This window comes from Vombatus ursinus, unplaced genomic scaffold (assembly GCF_900497805.2).
Source record: "Vombatus ursinus unplaced genomic scaffold, bare-nosed wombat genome assembly UNPS02014798.1, whole genome shotgun sequence".
NCBI lineage: Eukaryota > Metazoa > Chordata > Mammalia > Diprotodontia > Vombatidae > Vombatus > Vombatus ursinus.
The window spans coordinates 27,553,334-27,577,898 of NW_020954576.1; the positions used below are offsets into that span (position 1 = coordinate 27,553,334).

General features: G+C 43.2%; 1 protein-coding gene across 1 annotated transcript in view; it reads right to left on the reverse strand.

Annotated features, from left to right (window-relative positions):
• Positions 1-24,565, reverse strand: part of LOC114049819 (calpain-2 catalytic subunit) — an 87,860-nt gene that overhangs the window by 16,219 nt on the left and 47,076 nt on the right. Inside the window, exons 5-14 of the mRNA XM_027871236.1 lie at positions 23,621-23,789; positions 21,794-21,877; positions 19,047-19,132; positions 16,453-16,527; positions 15,535-15,695; positions 9,576-9,745; positions 7,489-7,500; positions 3,891-4,102; positions 1,741-1,777; positions 109-174 (exon numbers count right to left, since the gene is read on the reverse strand). Coding sequence (XP_027727037.1) covers positions 109-174; positions 1,741-1,777; positions 3,891-4,102; positions 7,489-7,500; positions 9,576-9,745; positions 15,535-15,695; positions 16,453-16,527; positions 19,047-19,132; positions 21,794-21,877; positions 23,621-23,789 — 1,072 coding nt within the window. The remainder of the gene's footprint in view (positions 1-108; positions 175-1,740; positions 1,778-3,890; positions 4,103-7,488; positions 7,501-9,575; positions 9,746-15,534; positions 15,696-16,452; positions 16,528-19,046; positions 19,133-21,793; positions 21,878-23,620; positions 23,790-24,565) is intronic.

Below are 24,565 nucleotides of genomic sequence, written 5' to 3' on the forward strand. Positions count from 1 at the left end.
TAAGCTCTTTGAAGACTGATTGTGATTCTCTTTGTATTGTCCTCCTGGTGCCTAATATCGCTTTCCACGTAGTGGGCACTCAATGTATACTGGGTGCTGACCACTTACCTCCCCTGCCAGTTGAGCAAACAGTTTTCTGAAATTGTCCTCAATGCCATCTTCATCGACATCATTCTTGAGGCAACGGAGGAAAAGAAGAACAATGTGATAGCTTACTGAAGATAATCTATCTTCTAAGAAACAGAGAAAAGATGCAGGTGCCTGTCCTCATCCCTCAGCTCCTGGGAAGTCTCTCTGTATCCCATTCCAAGCCCCCACTTTCTCTGCCTGTGAACTATGTAGAATGGTTCTAATCACCCTTGGCAAAATTTCAGGATTATTCCTATTGTTTTGCTTTGGTCTGGCCAAGAGCTGAAAGAAGACTGCCTGGGGCTTTCTAACTGAATGTGGGGATATAATTGGATCAAAAGAGACAGAATATCAACTCCCTGGGAAGCAGATATATCGTAATTTCTCATAACATGCACCGTGACTATTACATATTCCTAAAATAACCATTTATGACCAATTCTGCTAAGCAAAGCCATAAGTACCTTAGAATTTCCTTGTGCTACTTTGAAAAGGACTTTGTCAATGGGCAGTGAATATAACCCTTGGGGCCCAGCGTATCCAGGCCTCCTCTGGTTCCTCATTATTCTAAACATGTGACAACCACAGTGGTGCCCTAACAGACTGGAAGTGAACAAATACTTAGCCAGCACAGGCTTTTATCAGTACTACTCCGGACCCTTGGAAAAGAGACAGAAGAGAATACTTAAAAATAATCCTCAAACCATTTCCTCTAGAGTGGAAAAGTGGGCTAGATCTCGAGTCATAAGATCTAGGTTCAAATCCTGCCTCTGACCTACATCGGGACCTCCGGCAAATCATTTAGCTTTTCTGGGCCTCAATTGTCTCATCTGTAAAACGAATGGGTTGGGTTCAATCGGCCTCTGAAGTCCTTTTCAGCTCTAAGACTATGTTCTTCAAGTTCATTTGTGGGGGTTTTCCTTCCTTAACCCTAAAATTTATAATTTATCAAAAATCATGCTAAAGCAAAATGTGTCTGTTTAACCAAATTCTTGCTGCGTCTATCACAGGGTCCCACTCAGAGGGCTGGAAGAGTCATTAGGGATCATTAAGTCCAAGGATTTCCACAGTAACTGGATCACAGAACATGACGGGATATGAAACATATTGATATAACTCAACAAACACCACTCCAAGGAGCTGAGGTGTATAGACTATTTCTGAGATAAAGTGAGAACTGGTGGAAATTTTAGAGGAAAAACGCAGATGATTTTTGCCCTGAAGTAATGACTTCAGGATATACACATAGTTTCGTGTGTCTGTTTTAGAGAGGAATGGAGGGCTAGTATCCACAATTCTTCATGCGATTCCCATCCAAAATGCCTGAAATCCCAAGGGGCTCTGGGACAGTTTGGGAAATACTAGCCCCAATGAGGATTCAGCTCCCTAGCTTTCTAGATGAGGAAACTAAGGTCCAGAGAAGAAAAGCAATTTGCCCAAGATGAGAGATACAGGGTAAAGGCAGCTGGGGAGTAATGGATAGTAGGCTGGCCTCTGAGCCGGGAGGACCTCTGTAAAAATGAGGCTTTCCACTCAGTCGGGGTTGAGGACCCTCCCCACTCCCCATCTTTGATCCTACAACAGAGAAAGGAGAAGAATCATAATAAATACCTCGTCCAGGCTGGCCTCAATTTCATCATCGACAACTCTGGAAGTAGAAAGGAATTATCTATTAGAGGGTGGGAAGTTAAGATGGGGAAGGAGGTGTTTCTGCAATCATTGCTTGAATTGAAGTGAGAAACCTGAAACCAATTTCGCTTCAACCCCTGCCCCCACCTCCCCCAACAAAACCTACTTTAGAGCCTTGGTGTGTGATAACACTTCCTCAAATATCAAGGGTGGAAAAAAAAATCACAGGAAGAAGTCAAGGCCAGAAAGACTTTTAGAAAGTGGGTTTTTTTTTTTCCCTTAAGGAGGAGTAGTTCTTTATCAAAGGATGGGTCAGCATCCCAGGCTGTTTGGAACTCCCAATAGCTCGGCTGTAGCACCTGCCATCAAGAAAGAGCTTTTCAGTCTCCTTTTTAATGCCAATTCCATAAAGTCTCTTCACTTTGCATGACATGCTATAAAATTATCACCTACTAGCTGTGCTCATATGAAGTAAGAGGAAGAAATGAGTGCCTCGGGGCTGTGGCTAACTTGAGTTACTTTGATTCTTTTAAAAGACACATGATTTCATCAATGTGCAAAGCAAAACCCCTCCTTACTTTAATAGACAGTTAGTGAGTCGCTGTGGCCAAAGGAAAAAAAAAATTCCTTCCTTGGTGACTGTGGGCAAATTACTTCACCTCTTAGTTCCCCAAGCAACTATAAATTACTGAGGAGTTGCCTCAGTGGATCATCAAATTATACACTGAGAGGTGAAGAGACCTCAGAAGCATCAGTGGATCATCAAATTATAGACTGAGAGGTGAAGAGACCTCAGAAGCCAATCCCTTCATTCTATAGATAAGGACTCAGGCCTAGGGAGGGTAAATCAGTTGCCGTGTTTATATGGTATTAAGTGTCAAAAGCATTATTTGAAACCAGATCCTCTTGACTCCACGGTACCATGTTGCCTCCTGGAGAGCAAACTCTTGAAGGTATTTCACATACTGGGAGGTCCCCACAATACTGAAATCATGAGTGAATATATATATATTTATAAATACAATAAATATAAATATATGTAAACAGTATAGCAATTTGTACATAATAGATTTTCAGTTTCATGTGCAATCATTTAAAAAATTACACTGTTATAGAAATGCTTGTTTTATCCCATATATTAAAAAGAAAAAATAAATACAAGGTCTTTTTTTGTGTGGTGGGACAGGGAGAGATGCTAACTGTGGCAGAAAAAGAAAGTTCTTATATAGAAAACTGGTGTTTGAATTAAGCTTTGAAATGACCTAGGGATTCCAGGAGGTTGAGTTGAGGAGAGAGTGCATTCCAGGCATGGGGAAGGGACAGCCAGGGAAAAGGTCCAGAGATAAGAAACACAAGGTCATGAGTGAGGAACAGCAAGGCCAGTACATGTGAACACGTACATGAAAGGAAGTAAGGCATAATAATGCCAGAAAAGTAGACTAGACTGTTAAGTTCCTCCAATTAATCTATCAATAAGCATTTAGAGAGATGGTGGATCCAAGGTGGATTTCAGTGGAATGAAGAGGTGGGTGGGAGAGAAAATAGATTTCCGCTAATTAAAAAAAATTTAATTTAAAAGCTGATGCATCTTCTATTTGCCAGTGGACCCAGACCTATCTGTCTTCATATCTAGATAGACATAGGCACAGTCCCAGGCACACAGCAAACACTCAATAAAGGGTTATTGACTGATTGAACACTCCCCACCAGGTAGAAGGAACCTTAGGGGCCAATAAGTTGATCCTTGAGTACCATCAATGGAGCTAATGAATAACTATGAGTATCCTCCAATCAATAGGTAAAGAAGCAGCTGGGAGATGAAGGAAGAAAGAGAAGGGAGGCATGCAGAGAGAAGGCAACGGAAGAATGGGGTGGGAGAGGGAATGAAAAAAGGTCAAAAGACCAAGGGAAGAAAGGACGCCCTCTGACTCTACCCGAGTGCCCAGCAGTTGCTTAAGCCTGGCCTAGAAGGTACACCTGCTCACTGCTAAAGCTGGAAGAGTATTCCCCGGGGGAAAGAGTATCTTGTACCTAGACAGGAAAAGGAAAGGAAATGGGGGAGCTTCTTGCCAATCCTCTGTTCTCTCCCTCCCTGCTCCCCATTTGCCCCACCCTCTGAATTCCCAACATACTGAGAGTCAGTTTTTGTCTCTGAAAAGACTCGGAGGCAGAAATCCCCATTCTTGTGGGGTTCAAAAGTAGAAGGCACGATGACATATTCTCCGGCGGGCAGCTTGAAGCGGTTCAGCACTTCCCGGAGATTGATGAACGTGTCTGACCTCTCCCTTGCTCTTGTCGTCAGAAAGAAGTTTTTGGTGAGATGGAGGTTGGTCCGACCAGAAAACTGATGGGAAAACATAACTAGAGTGAGTCAACCAGAGCACCCATTGCCCCCAGACCTAGGACACTAGTCCTCATTTCCACCTCCTGACTTCCCTGGCTTCCTTCAAGTCAGCTCAAATCCCACCTTCTACACGAGGTTTCCCCCAGTAACCCCCTCCACTATCGGCCACCAGCCCATGGCTAGTGTTTTCCTTATTTCCTATTTACACTGTATATAGCTTGTCTGTGCACAGTAAATTGCATGTTGTTTCTCCCATTTGACTATAAGCTCCTCGAGGGCAGGGACCGTGTTTTAGCTTTTCTTTGTATCCTCAGTGTTTAGCACAGTGCCTGGTATACAGTAAGTATTTAATAAATGCTTGCTGATGAACTGTTAGTGTTGATGGTGATGTTGTTTCAGTCATGTCCAACTCTCTGTGACCCCATTTGGAGTTTTCTGGGCAAAGACACTGGAGTGGTTTGCCATTTCCTTCTCCAGCTCATTTTACTGATGAGGAAACTGAGGCAAGCAGGGTTAAGTGACTTGCCCAGGGTCACATAGCTAACAAGTATCCAAGGCTGGATCTGAACTCTGAAAGATGAGTCTTCTTGATTCCTGGCCCACTGCTCCAAACAAATGTAACATTCAACTCATCTAAGCTATACAGTGACTTCACTACAGTTCACTGTTAAGAAATACATGAATACTACAATAATACTACTCACTACTCGGGGAATTTATTGGGAGTGGGGAGGGGAAAACATGGCTAGATTCGAATCTGAGGACTAGGTTCAAATCTTAACTCAACTGTGTGACCTGCCCATGTCACTTTAACCGTTCTTGGTTTCGGCTTCATCATCTATCAAATGAAGGGTTTGGACTAGATGTCCTTTAAGGTCTCTTCTCACTCTAGCTCTACTGGGAGTCCTTTGTACTCCCCCAACACCAGCAGCGCACTCACCACCCCATCCTTCCACAGAGATCATCTTCAGCCTTCTCTGTGTTTACCTTATCCACAGCGCCGGTATTCTGTCTAATTCTGTGGGCCATACGGTGGCCAAAGCAATGTTAGCACACAGCAGGCATTAACAAACTGCAAACACAGAATCAGAGCCCTGGAGGAGGGCATGAGAAGCTGCTCATGTTTCTTTGCAGTACTGCATCTACTCCCAGGCTGGCCAGCCTGCCTGAGAACAAGGACCAGAATTCACCTGTGGCTTGGACAAAGAGCTATAATGCATCTCATTCTTCTTGCCTTGATACCATTATCTCCTGTACTATGGGCTGCTTAGGGTGCCCTCTTGTGTCTTTACATATATTAGGCTTTTTAAGGGACATCATATAGTCAGTTCTGCTATCACATGCCATGTATGTGTGGCTAAAAATCACTTCACTACGTGAAATTGCACAATCAAAACCACAAGGCTTATGGGGCAAATGAGGTCAGTGCACATTAAAAAAACATAGGAACCTAATAAAAAAGGTAGTTTTATACACGTTAAATGGTTAAGAAATACATAAACACTACAACAAATACTGGCTGCATTTGCTGCCTTGGTCCCCACAAGCCTTGGGCAGACAAAGTTGAGAGGGAATCCTCAGGGAAAGTGGGGAAGGGGGGCCAGGGGCCTTGGCCGTAGGGGAGGGTGGGGCAGTCGGAGGGTATGGGTGTAGACCAGACCTCTTCCACTCCTAACTCTGACACCAAGGCATTTTACCTTGAAAAAGACCTGAGGTTTGCTTGTTTCCACACGAGCTTGGCTGCTCGTGAGTTACTGTGAAGTGGTATGGTTTTCTACATTCTCAGTCTTTCTTTTGGATAAAATTGAGCATAAGCAAATGCGAAAGTTGTGTTATGCTCACACCGTTCCTTGATATATCAGTCAAGTTGGAACAAATCTGAGTTTTTAAAATAAGTGGTATAGCAGAACTGACTACACTATTTGTTTCACTGAATCTCAGGATTGTTGAGATTCACAATGACTTTTTTCTTCATGCTAAGTGAAGCTGAAATCTTAGCAATTAATCAAACAAGCAAGCATTTATCAAGCACCTACTATGTGCTTGGCCCTGGAGATACAAAGACAAAAATGAAACAGTCCTTAACCATCTTATACATTTTATACTTAGCATACAGCAGGGGTTCTTAACTTCTCTTGGGTCACTGGACCCTTCGGCAGTTTGGTAAAGCCTTATGGACCCTTCTCAAAATAATGTTTTTAAATGCATAAAATAAACTATGTAGGGTTATAAAGAAAACGAATCATATTAAATATAGTTATAAAATATTTTTAAAATTAAAAATTAAAATTTTATTTAAAAATTCTAAATTTTTTAAAAAACATTTTTAAAATTTGCAGACCCCCTTGAAATCTATTCATAGGTTCCTTGGGGGTCCGTGGATTCCAGGTCAAGAACCCCTGGTCTAGATGATCAGTTAGTCCAAACCTTTTGTTTTACATATGAGGAGATTTGGACCCTGGAGACTGCAGGCAATCCTAGGACACAAGCTGAGCAGTTACCCTAGAAATCATCCATCCAGGGACTCAGATGAGCTATGTGATAGTAACAATTGACCTCCATCGTGTATTCTTGTTCAGTAGAACTATGACTAACATTTCTGGTGCCCAAGGCAAGTAACACGAAAGGTGCCCTAAGACAAAGGGTTTTTTTTTTTTGGTTTTTTTTTGGCTAGGCAATGGGGTTAAGTGACTTGCCCAAGGTCACACAGCTAGTAAGTGTTAAGTGTTTGAGGCCTGATTTGAACTCAGGTCTTCCTGACTCCAAGGCCAGAGCTCTATCCACTGCGCCACCTCGTTGCCCTAAGACAAAGTTTTCGAGACAAATTCATTCGGGGAAAGACAGACCTCAGGCTTCGGGACACAAGACTCTAAGTTAAGGAAGAAACCCCAGAACACTGCCCTTAGAGGTGGGAAGAGAGGGAGAATAAAGACCCAGGGATAGGTATGAGGAGGAAGCATGGAAGAGCTCACTTGGGTTATGGCCTCAGTGGGAAGGAATTCCACCAGCCCTATTTGGTAGCTTTTTGTTAAAATTAATTGATTAATTAGGTGCTAAGTTCTCTTATGTCTATATGATGGAATACGAGTGCTGCCAATAGCCCTCTAAATGTTGGCACCCTAGGGCAAAGCCCCAGTCGTATCACCCTAGTAACAGCTCTGATGCTCAGAATTTGGAGAGCACATCTAGATACATGTGACACTTCAACTCAGGAAATACTTGGGTCTTGGTAGCCTCACTAGAGAGATAGTATAGATGAGAATGGGTCCCTGAAATTTAGCATCAGCGCCCAATCTTCATATAACTTCTTTTGAGAGATACAGAAGCCCAGGCCTCTTGACTAAACTTGATCCCCAGAGTCAAAGGACAAAATATGTCAGACGTACCTCCTCAGGAACCTGTAGAGAGACACAAGATACAGAGAACACTTGGTCAGGGAAAGTGGACACTTTATTAACTGTGATTGTGTCTTATACTCTTCCTTTCTTGAGAATTTCAAAGAATAATTAATAATAATAATAATAGCTGACATTTATTCAAAGCTTCAAGGCTGATAAAACACTTACCATATATTATCTTATTTGATCCCTCACAATGTGCCCATGAGATAAGTGCTATGGGTACAATTAACCCCATTTTAAAGATAAGGAAACTGCAGTTGAGAAGTTAAATGACCTGCAGAGCATCACACAACTAGTAAGTGTCTGAGGCAGGATCCAAAATCCACTATATCAAAATGGCGACCATATTAACTTGCATGATTCCCACATCTCTGGCCTGGGATTCTGTGAACTCAAAGCACTTATTGATCTGTTCCCCATGCCTTTGATGATGGGGAGGAACAGATATTATTATTATTGTTATGGTTGTTGTTATTATTATTCCCAAGTAAACTAAGGCCTTATGCAGTGTCTTATGTAAGGTCAAGGTCAAGTTCACAGCACAGCCAAGACTCAAACTGAGGTCCCCTAATTCCTAGGCCAGGCTTTTATCTACTATCTACTATAGCTATCCTATCACTCTGCTATTCCACAGCAGAACTGCATCCCTACTGGCTTTTCCCACTCCTCCTGATACAATCTGTCTCTCATTCCCAATACTTACTCCCCACTTCTAAAGCTAGGGCATTTTAAAAGGTGATCGATGGAATGATTGAAGATTATAAAATTGGGTGCATTTCCAACATACTAAAGAACTTTCAGTCCCAAGAATCCATTCTGTGCTCATATTTATCTTCAGTTCATTCTTGATATGCAGACTTGACATGACTCTCACATCCTATTTTTCAGATGGGAATGTAGAAGATAGTACTAAAATGTGGCTTGTCACAGGTCACCTAGGTTGCCAGCAGCAGAGTAAAGAGACAATACAGCCTCTTGGCATCCTGTCTGAGGCAGTGTGGTATAGTCGGAAAAGCTCTGGACCAAGAATAACAGCACACATTTCTTTTTTTTTTCCATTTGAAAGTCTGCAAACGATGAGGCCTCTTCTTCCTTGCCCCGTGACCCTAGGCAGATAATTCGACCTTTCTAGACCTCATATGTAAAATGGGAGAATGATGACAATACCTGTCTTCACCACCTCACAAGGTTAATTTGAGGGACACAATAAAATGCCACAACACAAAGCATTACACCTATAAGTTATCAGCATCACCCGGACAGACTCAATTTCACTAAAGCATCCTGGTTGCCCCACTGTTCCACTTCAATGCTGCCCTGAGACACAAGAGGAGGGGTGGGGGAAGTGCTAGGCCAGTTCTTACAGCCCCCATCCCTGTCTCTAGCAGAACTATTTCAAAACTCAACATCTTTAGAAAGGTACAAACCTTGGAGCAAAGGCAGACAAGATGATGGAGCTGGCTCTGCCTGTTATGAGCTTTGTTCTAAAGAGGAACACGGCTGAAGCACACACTAGGCTATGTCCTGGGAAAAAATGCTTAGTGCTGTGCAACTCCAGTGGGAGTATAATCACCCAATTGTTTCCCTTCTCTCCCTTATAGTCTCCACCTCCTTGGCAACTGGGCCCTAACTAGCCATCCACATGGTTTCCATTGGCTCTGCTCCTGACTTCATATTATTCTTAGAGGTAGCCCTAGGACACTCCGTCCCCAGCTCAAATCCCTCTGGAATTCTTTTCATCCCAAGCTGACAAAGGCAAGAAATGAAACAAGGGGATGTCTTCCAAAGCCTGGCTATTTAACCCTAATAGCACTGGCTCTGGGGACTCTATCAGAGCATCCTGCAGCCCCCTGGTGATCCTTGGCCAACTGTTAGGGCTTCCTTGGGTGAGGTCATTCTAGAAAAAAAAGAGTCCAGTCTAGGTCTGGCCTATGTCTTTGCCATTTCCTAGAACAGACCTTGTTTGCTGTTACAAACTCTTGGGGTTGGTCTCGCACAAAAGTAGGGGGCTTGGGTGATCAGTAAAAGAGGAAAGGGAGGGAGGAAACCTCCAAGTACGATTATTTTCTCACCTCATAGATACTAAAGCCGATAGTGTGCATATCCTCTCCCATTTTCCTTTGGCGTCGCCGGTGTTTCTGGATGAGGCCCACCAGGAAGGTGCATCCTGGCTCGGAGCCATCAGAATCCTCATCCTCCTCCTCCAGCTTGATCATGTATTGAGGGTTCATCCAGAAAGTGTCTGCCATCACACAGAACGACAAAGTATATCACTCAGCTCAGAGGGTAGGGGACCCATGCCGGGAGACCCACCTCCAGTACATACGGACATGAGACATGGCTAACTTGTGGCTAGAAGTGACAGGGGACTGTCATCTTACCTATTCATCCACCCAAAGGACCCCTGGACCTTGACATCTGACCTGAAAAACCTCTGAACCTTTCTATTTGCCCTACAATTGAACTTTCTTTTATGTGAAGGTTCCTGCCCCCATTAGAATGTGAGCACCTATTTTGAACAAGGCCTGTTTTGTCTTTTCTATTTGTATCCCCAACACTTAGTACCGTGGTTAGCCCATGGTAAGTACTTAAAAAATGCTTTTCATTCATTCGTGATTGAACAGATAAAGAATACCTGGGGAATGGAGAAGAGTCGGTCTGTGGCATTTAGAGCTGGGGGTAGTCATGGAAGACAGAGGGAGTAAAGAAGGAGAATATGGGGAATTGAGAGAAATCAGAAGTTTGAGGCAACAGAAAATCACTAATTTGCAACTTTAATTTGGGTGAGTAGTAGTGGTGGTGGAGAAAATGGACTACACACTCATTAGAGTCTAAAACAGTCCTAAATCAGAAACTCTGCCCTATATATTTTTCTTCCTTTCCCCTAAATTTACTGAGCTGTTTGCGGTAATTTTATTTTTTTAAGCTCTGGGAGGGAGAGAGGACATGTGAGACAGATTTCTTGAAATGAAGCCTTTTTCTTGCTAGGCTCTGGACTGTTGCGCCCCCTGGTGGTCTTCTTCCTTTATTCATCTCTGACTTTGAGTGAATGGAGTTACTTAGAAGAAAGCTGATCTGGCTAGAGAAAAACTCGGGGTTACCTTCTTTGGTGCTGACTGGTGACCTGCCAATGATCCTCAAGGCTGGGACTAAAATGGACTTTCCTAAGGCGCTCTGTGCTATCCTATCCCCTCTCCACCCCCACCTCCCTAATCACCCAAAAACACACACACCTTTTCTATCAAAACCTTCTTTCAAGAAAGGATGTATCCAGGGAGAGATAACATGATAAAATGGAAAGAGCAATGACCTTGGTGTCAGAATATCTGGGTTCAAATCCTACCTTGGTCATTTATTCCCTGGGACTCAGTTTCCTTATTTGTAAAATGAGGTAGTTGGACTAGGTGTTCTCTGAGGTCCCTTCCAACTCTAAATCTGTGATCCTGATGGAATCCTAATAAAGCTGCCCCCAGCTCCAATATTCTAACTTCCTTATGGGCCCCACTAAATAGTAGGCATGTCCTGGTTTAACCATACCACGGGCCCCTAGACTCAATACAGCCACTGACCTAGCTAGCCACTGCTCCCAGACCCAATTTACATATTGAACAGGTGTGTTCTTGTACTCAACACAATCACATCATCCAAGATAGGGCCACAATAGCTAGCCAATCAGAGGGCAGCACGACCAGGATGTCTGACCACTGAACCAGAGAAGGGACCCCTGCCCTATTACCTAATCACTTAACAAAGCCCTCCTGCCTTTTAATATTCATAATTTCTGTTATGTAATTGCATCTTCACCTTATAAAAATCCATCCAACCTAGCCCACTTCTGAGGGGTGTCAATCCTCAATAAATGCTTATACTTGGATTAGAGGTGGTCCGACTGACTTCTTTGAGATGGTGCTGCCACATCACGCCATGAAACTGCTACAATCCCACATGCTTTAATCCCCCCCCCAACCTACGGCCCAAATAGCTCTCCTGAACTCCAGTTCTGCCTTGCCAATTGCCTGCTGCATAGCGTTATCATTATTGTATGTTTAAAGCTAGAAAAGGACCTTAGAGAGCACGTGATTCACCCACGACCTTCATTTTATAAAGGAGGAAATTAAGCCCAGAGAGGTTAAGGGACTTGCTGTAGATCACACAGGCAGTAAACAGCAAAGCCAGGATTTAAACCCAGGTCCCCTGATGCCATATTCAGGGCTTTCCATTATACCATGCTGCCACTCCAACGTGGCATGTCCAAAATGGAACCGATGATCTTCCTTCTAAATCCACTTCTGCCATCTTCCCTTCTGCAAATTTCTGTGGAGGATACCACTCTTCTCCCCATCTCCCAGGCTATATTTTAACCTTGGAGTTGTCCTGGACTCCTCCCTCTCCCTCACCATCTATATCCAATCAGTGGCCAAGGCTTGTTGATTCTACTTCTATATCTCTCCCATCCTTCCATCTGGTCCTCTCCACTCACATGGCCATGTCTCTAATACGGGTCTTCATCATCTCTTGCCTTGATGATTGTAATACTGTTCTAATCAGTCCTCTTGCTTCCACATCTCTCCCCTTCCAATCCAACCTCCACACAACTGCCAAAATAAACTTCCTAAAGCACAGGTCTAACCACATTGCTCTTCTGCTCAAAAACTAAAACCTAAACAAACAAAAATCAGTGGCTTCCTCTTGCCTTTTGGATAAATTACAAGTTCCTCAGTCCAGCACTTAAAACCTTCTGCTATCCAGCTTCAGTCTACTTTTAAGCCTAATTTCATATTGCCCCTTTTAATGAATTCTATGTTCTAGCTAAACTGAACTACTAACATCCTTCCCAAAACTGACATGCCCCTAGGTGCTAAAGTGGATAGAGGGGCTGGGCCTGGAGTCAGGAAGACCTGAGTTCCAATCCGGCCTCAGACACTTACTAGCTATGTGACCCTGGGCAAGTCATTTAACCTCTGTTTGCCTCAGTTTCCTCACTTATAAAATGAACTGGAGAAGGAAATGGCAAACCACTCCAATATCTTTGCCAAGAAAACCCCCAATGGGGTCATGAAGAGTCAGACATGACTGAAAAACAACTGACAACATTAACAACTCTTTCCTTTGTGCCTTTGGAAGAAACTACCCTGCATGCCTGGATGACATTCCCTCCTCCTTTCTACTTCTTGGAATCCCAATCTTTTTTTCAGGCTTCACCTTGCATGCCACCTAGAAATACAAGGAAGTATAAAGTCTTCCCTAATCTTCACTTATCCCTCACCCCCAGCTGCCCAGCTGGTGCTTGCTTCCTTCTCAAATTATCTTGCACCATACTTATCTGTGTGTCTAGTATCCCCCTCCTTGCAGTAGAAGATAAGCTCCTTGAGGGCAGGTGTTTTCATTTCTGTCTTTCTATCCCTGGGGCCTAGCATTGGCTTTACCTATCAATCCGCACACCAACAAGTATTTATTAGGTACCTACTAAGTGCAAGGCAAAGAGAGAGTGTGGTGAGGGGATAGGAAAGACCTAGGTTGTGTGAAGCTAGACAACTCACTTAACCTCTCAGTGCTCTTAGGCAACTTTTTGAGACTACAAGTTTGCAGAGAAAGTGCTGATTTGCATTGGTTGAAGGAGTTTCTTATCCAAGAGTCCTCTATACCAGTGAACTGACAGGTCTAGACCCTATCTCTATCCCAGGGGTAGGGAACTTGTGGCCTCAAGGCCACACATGGCCCTCTAGATCCTCAAGTGTAGCCCTTTGACTGAATCCAAACTTCACAGAACAAATTCCCTTAATAAAAGGATTTGTTCTATAAAACTTGGACTCAGTTAAAAGGCTGCACCCAAGGGCCTAGACGGCCACATGCGGCCTGGAGGCCATATGTTACCCACTCCTGCATCCCTATGTGCCAACTGTTCAAGGCACCAAGGATATGAAAACCAAAAAAAAAAGAAGCAACAGCCCCTGCCTTCAGGGAGCTTACATTCTATGGGGGAAACAAACAACATGAACGTGTATAAGTACATACAAACTAAAAATAAGGCAATTTGGGGGGAAAGACACTTATTATTTAACTAACTTAATCAAATTGATTTGAAACTCATTTACACTAAGGTGTAAATGGCAAGGATATAAGTGGACTGTCAGTATAGTGGAAAATAATTTAGTTCAGGAGTCAGGAGATTTGGGTTGTAACAACACCTTTGTCATTAACTAGTGACATGACCTTGGCCAAGGCACATAATCTATGTGGGCTACAGTTTGCGTTATGTGTACTGTGGTGTGATACTGTAGTTTTAATTTCTTTTGAGGACTTGTGAGTGTTTTATTCATTTGGGGTAGCTGGATAGCAGAATGATATTTTTTTGGGGGGGAGAGATGATTGTCCAGAGTAATTTGGGGAAGGGGCAAAAATAAACTACTGCTATGTTTGGAGGCTAGAGCAGGAGATAGATGAGGGTGACTGAAGTCAGAAAGACCTGAGTTCAAATCTATCCTAAGACACTTACTAGCTGTGTGACTCCAGGCAAGTCACTTCACCCTGTTTGCCTCAGTTTCCTCATCTGTCAAATGAGCTGGAGAAGGAAATGGTAAACCCCTCCAGTATCTTTGCCAAGAAAACCCCAAACGGGTTCACAGAAAGTTAGACATGACTGAAACAACTGAACAAGCTTACTGAAGAAAAGATTGGACAGAGGCAAGTTTGGTTGTATGAAAAGCAGTCCAGGAGAGGGACTTCCCTGGTTCCAGCCAGGATGGCTAGAGTGACCTGTCCCTTGGAGTTGTCTAGAACCATGCTCACCTTTAACCACGGAGTTAGAGATGATCCTGCTCAAGGTCTTTACAACACTTACAATGACTAGGGGAGTGCCTGATACATAACACGCACTCTATAAATATCTTTGGAATGAATTGGGGTGAGCAGTGGCCTTATAGAACTGGCCAACATCAACATAAGGTGCTAAAAGAGATCACACAAACAGGAAAAGGACCCACATGTACAAAAATATTTACAGCAGCTCTTTTTGTGGTGGCAAAGAATTGGAAATTGAGGGGATGCCCATCAATTGGGGAATGGCTGAACAAGTTGTGGTATATGAATGTAATAGAATACTATTGTGCTATGAGAAAGGATGAACAGGCTGACTTCAGAAAAACCTGGAAAGACTTGTATGGTCTGATGCTGAGTGAAATGAGCAGAACCAATAGAATGTCGTACACAATAACAGCCACGATGCGCAATGACTAATATTGATAAACTTAACCCTTTCCAGCAATACAAGGATCTAAGACATATCTAAAGGCCTCATGATAGAAAATGCTATCCATATCCAAAGAAAGAACTATGGAGTTGAATGCAGATTGAAGCATGCTATTTGCTATTTTTTTTTTCTTCTGTTGTGTTTTGTTTCCTCTTTCTGGTGGTTCCTCCTATTGGTTCTAATTCTTACTTACAACATCACTAATGTGAAAATATGTTTAATAGGAATGTATACGTATAGCCTATATCAGATTGTGCGCCCTCTTGGGAAGGGTGGTGGGGAGGAAGGGGGAGAAAAATTTTAAACTCAAAAGCATATGGAAGTGATTGTTGATAAATCAAAATAAATTAATAAAAAAAGATGAGGCGCTAAAAGATGTGACTTCCTTCTCTTCTCCTGTGTCCCCTTGCCCTATTTCTCTGCCCCTTCTCCTGAGATTTCTTTTGGAAGTAGTACAAGGTGGGGGCACATCATATTGTTGATAGTGATGACTTACTGACATTTTGATAGCACTTCAAGGTTTACAAAATGCTTCCCTAACAATAACTCTGGGTAGGAGGTAGTATACACATTATGACCCCCATTTTTTTATGGATAAGGAAACCTGAAATACGCCAGTGCCTCACTCTCCTTTCTTTGCCTTTTAGGCTTTTTTCATGCTCCCTTCATAGCTGGCAGAAGGTGAGAGGTATCTGGAGGTTGGGGGAATTGTCCTCTGAGTACTCTCAAAGTGAGAGCTAGATCTCTCTCCCAAGGGTTCAAGTTCTGAATTTTTCTCTTACTTGGGTAGTTCCTGCAGCCCCCTGCAGTAGAACCCCGCCTCCAGGTCCCATCCATCTTGGTGAGTCTCCACTTCTTGTAGGTATCACTGATTAGCGTGTCTGGGGTTAGGTTGCAGATCTCTAGGCGAGAATAGTGCCTCAAGAAGTCACTGAAAGACATCCTGCAGCAGAAACACAAAATAGGGTTTGGCTCAGAAGATCAAGAGAGAGAATCCCTGTGAGACCTTTGAATCTCCCAACATGGCCTCAGAATAATATGAACTGGACAGTCAAAAATTTTCAAAGTGCTTTACATACATCCTCTCATTTGAGACTCTAACAACTCTGTGAGGTTGGTACACTACAGGTATTGGTACCCTTGTTTTATAGATGAGGAAACTGAGATTCAGAAGTTAAGTGTTTTGTCTATGACCACACAACGAATAAGTGTCAGGGTGGGATTTGAACTCTGGGGTTCCTGGCTTCAGGTCCAGGTCTCTATGCACTATACCATGCTGACTCTCAAGGTATACCATACCATCTCCTCTGCATATCTTGTAAGATGCTTCTAGGATTTAATAGAATGGAGGGCACACAGTGGAAGCCCACTCAATCTTTACTGAGGGACTGGAAAGTCCTAGAAATGGTGAGCATGTCCCACTATCACCACTGTATTCTGCTGAGTTCTGAACAGCAGTTTTTGTTTTTTCTCTCTGTAAAGCACCTCAGTATCTTACTCCAATTTAACAGTAAGATGAGGATTAAGCTGTTTCTTGCATTGGACCGTTCAGTGAAGTACTCGGACTGAAAATAGCCCCCATGATCTGGGAGCCCTCAGCCTAATACTCTCATTGCCGGGCTGGGCTTTGTGCTATATAATTTTATAGTAAAACAAATTCTGGAAAGTGTACATCTCTGTGAAGCCCCAAGTAAGCTCACCAGAATTCTCCATCTTCAAATTTCCTGGTTAGTCTCTCCCTCTCATCCGGGTCTATGCTGTTCCAGTTAGAGCAGCTGAAAAGTAAAAGGGGATCAAAGTTAGGGGTGCTAAAAGTTGCTGGTGGGGGGGGAGCAGAGGGAGCAAATTTGCTTCAAGAGTTCCAAAAGCAAGGAAGAGAGTGACATCCATTTTTAACTCTGAACAGGCCTGAAGATATCAAAAGGCAGAGAATAAAACACAGACCAGAGGAGAGAGAAAGAGGAGAGGAAGGAGGGTAGTGGTCAGGAGGGGAATCCAAAAATCACCAATCAGAAGCATGAACAACAGCTACTAAAGGTTTGAGGGGGACAGACATATGGCTTGAGCCTCAAGTTCAAAGAAGACCTCAATGTTAGTAGGTGAAAAAAACCATCAATGTTCAACTATGGGACATGAGCATTTTAAAGGTCTCACTCTGCTTATCATGAATTGATATTGCATGAAGGTTACATTTTTCTTCAGTAATTTGCATCTGAACTGAAAAAATATTAGAAAAGCATGTATTCAATTAAAAAAATTGTATTCCTTTTTGGGGTGACCTGTTTGTCTTTTCTCTCTCCCTCCCTCCTCTTTTTCCTTCTTCCCTCCTCCTTCCTTCCTAAAATAAAAAATCCTAAAATGCTTGCGTCTCTCTACACCTCTCAAAGCCCTAAAGCTATCAGGTAACTTTCATGATGGAGACAATTCTGAAGCATTTGCCAACTCTTTTTTGGGGAGAAAGGCTTAGTGGGGAGAAAATCTTATAGAGTAATTTTATTTAAGTTCATTCTCTGCAACCTATGTGGAAGCAGGGGTGTCTTGGTAAATGTTTAACAGCCAGCTCTCCAAAGAAAGTATGCAGGACATAATTTAAGTTTAATCTGCATTATTGATGTTTTCTCCATTACTCTCTTAAGTCTAGACCATCCACACAACAATAAATCAAGTCCTAATTTGTAGCATTTTCTGATTGTCCAAATGTAAATGTTCACACAATAAAAATTTAAAAATGCATTGGAGTTGGAGCTGGCTCCAGCAAGTCTCTGCGATCCCCACCAGACAGCCTTTCAGGGAAGCTCTCTAACCTGATTTACATTAGTCCACAGAGAGTAGCTCTGGGGCCAAGGCAATGGAAATGATATAACTGTTGGGTTGGAGGGAGGAGGGAAAGAGAGGAGGAGGAATTGGGGGAGAATGAAGAGAGTGTGAAAGTTCTGGAGAAACTAAAACTGGTTTTCATTGCACAAGAGCCCAGGGCACAGCAGACCCACTTGCAGATGTCTACCAAAGGGCCAGCTGCCCCAGGCTCAGTCACCAAGTTAAGAGCCTTGGAACAGAATGAGCATGCTCAGTTGGGGTTTTGAGTCAAGAGCAAGTTTCAATTTCTTGGTGCCTAACAGAAGGGTGAGTTTGAGCCTGGAAAGGGATTTATTCTGGGGCAGGGGGTTGGGGGGGTGGGGTGGGGTGGGAATCATCCTTGCCCAAACTAGGTGAGAAGTACCACCATCTTGTACATTGGATCCCTGGGCCCTGCAAGAAGGACCCAGACTACAGTAAGGATCAGTTTCAAAGACAATGGGTAAGTGCCATCTTATCCTCTGGACCCCATCCAAGTTTGGGGGTGATGATGATAATAACTAACATTTCTACAGTGCTTACTATGTGCCAGGCACTCGTGTGAAGCTTTACACATACTATCTCATTCAACCTTCACAACAATGCTAGAAGGTAGGTGCTATTATTATATCCATTTTATAGTTGAGAAAACTGAGGCTGAAAGAGGTTAAGTATGCTCAAGGTCACAGGGCTGGTAAGTGTGTGAGGCCAGATTTGAACCCCGGTCTTCCCGACTCTGACTAAGTGCTGACAAACAGATTTGTTGAATTGTATTGAATTTGACTCCTCCTCCCCCTCCTTTTCCTCCTACCACTAGCTAACATTGATATAGCACTTACTATATGCCAGGCACTGTGCTAAGGGCTTTACAATTATCTCATTTGATCCTCACATCAACTTTGGAAGGTGAGTGCTTTTATAACTCCTATTTTACAGAAGAGGAAACTGAGGCAAGCAGAGGTTAACTTGCCCAGGGTCATACAGAGAGTAAGTGTCTGAAGTTGGGTTAGAACTCAGGTCTTCCTGACTCCAGGCCTGGAGCTGCGTGCACTATGGCACCACCTAGCTCAGGGGTGGGGAACCTGCGGCCTCAAGGCCACATGTGGCCCTCTAGGTCCTCAAGTGTGGCCCCCTTACTGAATCCAAACTTCATAGAACAAATCCTGTTACTAAAAGGATTAGTTCTGTAAAACTTGACTTAACCAAAGGCCACACCCAAAGACCCTGAAGGACATACGTGGCCTGGAGGCCGCAGGTTCCCCACTCCTGACCGGCTGATGCCCAGAGACACAATATTTCTGTCTTTTAAATCATTTTGGAGAGTGCCTCATTCTTCAGCTAATTTCGTCACAGCCCAAAGCATGAACTCAGAGCATCCCGCTGGTGTACTCCCAGGCAGATTCTGCTCTGAGGTTCGCCATCCTCAGCCCTCCAATTTTAAGCTTCAGCACAAACTCACTTGTCACTCCACTTTCCAGTCCATTCCACTTCTCCCCAGGGGTTTCGGATGCGAATCAGCTTCTGCAGGCTTCCTCTAAACTCCACCTGGTCAAGTTAGATGGAGAAAAGGGGGCAGAGGATAGAATTGAGCCTGGTGTCACACAGGTTCAAAGCCTTCCCCTTTCACTGCTCCTCCTGGGAAGGCTGCCAAACTCCCTGGGATTCATCACCTTTTCCTTATCCCCTTTTCCCTCCAACAACTCTCCATGTACAGGGGCAGGATCACATCATAAGCTGGAGTGGGTTTAAAAAGCTTGGTGTTGGCCTCAACTAATAACATCTCCCGTTTACTTGGTGATTTAGGATTTCCAAAGCACTTTCCTCCCTACACCCCTTTTAAGAGAGGTGGGGTGGGGGCAGCTAGGTGGCGCAGTGGATAGAGCACCAGCTCTATTCAGGAGGACCTGAGTTCAGATCCAGCCTCAGAAACATAACACTTACTAGCTGTGTGACCGTGGGCAAGTCACTTAACCCCACTGCCTAACCAAAAAAACAAAACAAAAAAAAAACACAACAAGAGAGGTAGGATGAGTATTATTATCTCCATTTTCCAGATGAAGAAACTGAGAGACAAAGGGTTACCCCTTTGTGACCTGCCCAGGGTCACACAACTAAGAAATGTCAGAGCTGGGACTTCAACTTTAGGTATTCTGACTCATGTCCTCTATCATAACCTCTCCTTACTGGGAAAAGCAAAGTTATGGCCAGCAGGGTGCTACTTTTACTGCAGTGAGTACCCATAAAATGCCTGTAGGTTTTGAGTGTCCTCAGAGAGAGGGTTTTTATTTTTACTGTTCAATCATTTCATTTGTGTCCAATCTTTGTGACCCCATTTGAGGCTTTCTTGGCAAAGATACTGGAATGGTCTGCCATTTCCTTCTCCAGCTCATTTTACAGATGAGGAAACTGAGGCAAACAAGGTTAAATGATGTGCCCAGGGTTACACAACTAGTAAGTATCTGAGGCCGGATTTGAACTCAGGTCTTCCCGACTCCAGGCCTAACACTCCATCTGCTGCGCCACCTAGCTGCCCCCAGAGAGTAGGTATGATGACTAAATTCATGCCTCCTTGGCCTACTGGGGGATTGAGAGTGCAAACACATCAATTCAACTCCCAGCTCTGACACTTTAGCTCCCTGTGACTCTCAGAATAGCTTTGGCTTAATTGCTTATAATGAGTGAGATACATCTTTGTCATGAACCTTCTGAGAGGTTCTTAAGTTGTGAAAAGAATATTGGATACCCACAAGTCAGTTAACTGTGCATGCCCTTTGATCCAGCAATACCATTACTGGGCATATATTCCAAAGAGGTCAAAGACAGGAAAGGTATTTATCAAGTGTGTGTGTATATGTGTGTACATATGTGTGTACACACATATGTATACATGTGTGTATATGTATATATACATACAGAGAAAGAGAGAGAGCGTTGAGTAACTTTATTGTTATTGTTGCCAAGAACTGGAAACAAAATAGGTGCTCATCAGTTAAGAGAGTGGCTGAACATTTAGTGGTATATGAATGTAGTGGAATGTTACTGTGAGAAATGATAGCTATGAGGGGTTCAGAGAAACCTAGGAAGAACTGTATGAACTGATTCAGAGTGAAGTGAATAGAACCAGGAGAAAAATTTATACAGTGACTACCATTATATAAAGGAAAACAACTTTTGAAAGATTTAGAACTCTGATCAATGCAGGCACCAATCCCAACTTCAGGGAACTGATGATAAAACTTCCTTGTCTCCTTTTTGGTAAAGACGTGATGGAATGGAGATGCAGACAACTGTCAATGTATTGATTTGTTTTTTTCTCACTATATTTGTTTGTTACAAGGGAAGGCTTTTATGGGGGTGAGGGGAAGAGAGGAGTGGGTAGTAATAATGATGCAAAAAAAAAAAGAAAGTAATGTCAATGAAAAACTCACAAAAAATCAAAACACGAGAGAAGACAGTTCAGGAGACATAGATAATAAGGGCAATTTTGTTATTACTCTGTTAAATTTAAGATACCTCTTTAAAAAAAATTCTGAGTAATAGACACTCAAAGTTTCATATACTGTCTCCTTTTTTGTTCTTTATTACATACCAGAATGTTTATGTTTGTTAGTCATTGTTAAGTTCATAATAAAAAAGAAAATTTAATTTTTTTTTGAAAGCAGTGAACTAGAGGTCAGAAATCTTAGGATCAAATTTGAACTCTGTCACTATTGACATCTATGACTGAACCAGTCAATTCAGCTCACTAGGACTCAGTTTCCTTATCTATAAAATAGAGGTAATAATAACCTACCCTGCAGGGCTGCTGAGGGGTCAAATATGAAAGTAATTAGTGAGGTGTCACTGCAATTCTGTTCTAGAAGGGCCAAGGCTTTTGATTTTAAAAATCGTCCTTGTAAGGAGAAAATGGGGCCACCAGAGGGCAAAGTGCACCATACTTAGAAGTCAGCATGACTCAGGGTAGGAAAGTGTGATTCATGTTTGAGTGCCAGGAAATTCTACGGGGCAGCCCTTTTTTAGAAGTGAAATCAGTATTAAGATGTGACTTCTGGCTGACTTGGGCCACACCCTGTGCTGTCCCGGACTAAAGTGTACTTTTAATTTTGACGTTGGTGAGCGTCTCTCTCCTTTACAGATCCTCCCCTGGAAAACAAACAAAGAAACAAAACCTAAATCAAGCCACTGCCCCTGCTGTGGGTAAGTTACCTCTTCTGCTCCAGTGACTGAGTATGCATGTCCTTTCACCAGCTTCTGGAAAGTTACAGCCTCCGAGTCTGCAGCGCTGGTGATCTGGAAAGGCAGGGGAGGGTTACATCCCTAAGCTGGGGAGCGGCTGTCGTTGCTACCTTAGTCAGGACCTAATGTGTAAGCAAAATGGATGGCTGGCTGCCTAGCACTATGATTTTCAGGGCATTAGGAAGGTCTCCCCAACCTGCTACCCTCTGCCTAAAACTCTGGTAACAGGATATAAAGCCTTTCATTCCACAACAAGACACAAAGTTTAATATGCAAATAGCCTGTGGCGAGCTAACATAGTGACTGACCCATAATTCATACTAAGGTGTAAATGACTTCATCAGCTCCTTTCTTGAGAGCAGGACTCTGTAGTGGGAGAGAACATGAGATCGCTGGGTATCTCTAGGGAGTAGGGGGAGAGAAGGCACATGAAAGGCACTTGGTGTTTGAAGACAAACTTGGCTACATTGCAATCTGGGCCACAGTCTGCTCTAACCTAACTTAGAGACGTAGGCAAGTCTTGTGGTTTAGAGCAGAAATCCTTCAAGTGTGATCTGAAGGTCAATAATTGTCCACAAGGGAGTCCTAGAGGTGTTCTATGAATTATTACTAATTTTTATTTATTAATTATTCCATTTAATTAATTTATTAAAATTTATTTGTTTATTAAATATTTAACATTATTTCATTTATTAATCATTTATTTTCATTTATTAATTGTTTCTTTTTTAATATTATTAATGTTTTAGTATTATCATTAATGTTTATAAGGCTACAACATCTGTACTTTGGTTTTTGGCTCAGATTAATAATTTACTTAGAATCACACAGTCAGGGGTCTCTATTGTCTCATCTAACACAGAACAATTCTCTGCCTATCTTGTGAAGGGTGGTTAGGGTGTGTTATCTTTTCTTTGGAAGTGATATGAATAGGTGCCTTAGATAATCCTTTCTGAACCCCTGCCCTAAAGGATTACAGAGAACTTTAGGGCCATAGCAGAAGTGGGTCCTTTTCTTGGGACTGGCCACTTTGTGACCATGTCCCTGGTCACTGGCTTGATCTGGGCCTCAGGTATTGTTGCTGAAGTCACCCCTCTCCTCGTGGGGCCACTGCCCAGGACATCCTGCTCCCTGTTCCCTGATGAGGTTTTGGCAGCAGATGCTGCGACTCAGGAAATGAATTTTTTGTGCCTTCTGAAATCTCCCCACAGGTCCATTAGCCCTGGAGCCTGCTTGGGAATAGATGTTTGGTGCAAAGAAAGGAAGGTGCATGAGTTGCTGGTTTTGCTGACCCAGAAGCTCTGCTAGTATCAGATTAAATGCTTTGGGCTTTTTTCCTTCCTGCAGCAATGGGAGACTTGGTTTCTGAGGGGGCGGTCACTTTAGGCTTAGGCTGGTCAGACATGAATTTCAGGGGCAACACATGCACTCTAGGGATATGTGGGTCTTAGAAAAATTTAGGGGAGATTAAGAACACGGAAAGAAGTTGGGAAGGAAGAGAGAAGCTGCTTCTTCCTCAGCTGCACAGAAGACAGACTTTGATGTTGCCTAGCAGCCCAGTTGGTCTACATAGAAAACAATAATGCCTGAACAACGCCTGAAGTGGACTTGGTAAAGTGGGGGTCATCCAAGAGTGGAGAGAGATGGATTTCAGTGAGGGAGAAGGGTGGAGGATGAGAGGGGCTCCTCTCAGCACCAGTGGACACTTACTTCAGTTAAAGGGAAATTGGAGGACGGGGTCTGATGTAAACAGAGGAGGATAAAGGGGAAAACAAGATAGAAGGAGTAGACTCTCACATCAATAGAACAGCCAAGGAGAGAACCCTTCTGCAGGGCCTTCTGGATGATGGTGAACAAGTTGTCAGGGGCCTTCCTCAGCTCATACCACTCAGCTATCCCACCAGTGAAGTCCTCAAAGCCCTCTGTGGTAGCGCCTCCTGAGAGAGCTTCGTAACATCCGTTGACCCTGTATAAAAGCAAGAATGATCACTAGCATTCATATAGTGCTTTAAGTTTACAATGCGCTTTACAAATATTGTCTCATTTGATCCTCATAACTACCTTGGAAGGTAGGTGCTATTATTATCCCCATTTTGCAGATGAGGAAACCGAGGTAGCCAGAGGTTAAGGGACGTGCCCAGAGACATACAAGCTAGTAAGCGTCTGAGGCTGTATTTGAAATCGGGGCTTCCTGACTCTGGGCGTGGGGCCAAATTCACTGATCCACCTATGTAGAAGTTTGTATTCAAAGCAGTCTCCCCTCATTACTACCTCTTAAAGTGTAACAGAAACATGACGTGTTGTTAACTTCTCTAGACTTAGATGCTCCAAATGGTGGGAAGAGCTAAAGCAAACGAGTGATCAGAATGAGGTCTTTCAGGTGAGAGCCAGTCTTGCCTGAGTAAGAAGCTGAGTCCTAGGGGCAAGATCCATACCTAGAGATCAAAGAAATGGGAAGTGGCACTGAGTGTGGAGATGTGGGAGACTTGTTACTAATCACTGACATGCTATATGATTTTAGGCAGGTTGCCTCAGTTTCCGTATCTGTGAAATGAGACTAATGAAGCTCACCAGAAAGCAGTACAGCAGAGGAGAAAGGCCCCACTGGATTTGGAGTTGGAGGACTTGTGTTCCAATCCCGTCTCTGTTACTTACCACCCAGGAATTTACAGTTTGGCCAAGGAACTTCACCTCTCTCCACATTAGTTTCCTCATCTGTAAAATGAGGGAGTTGGACTATTT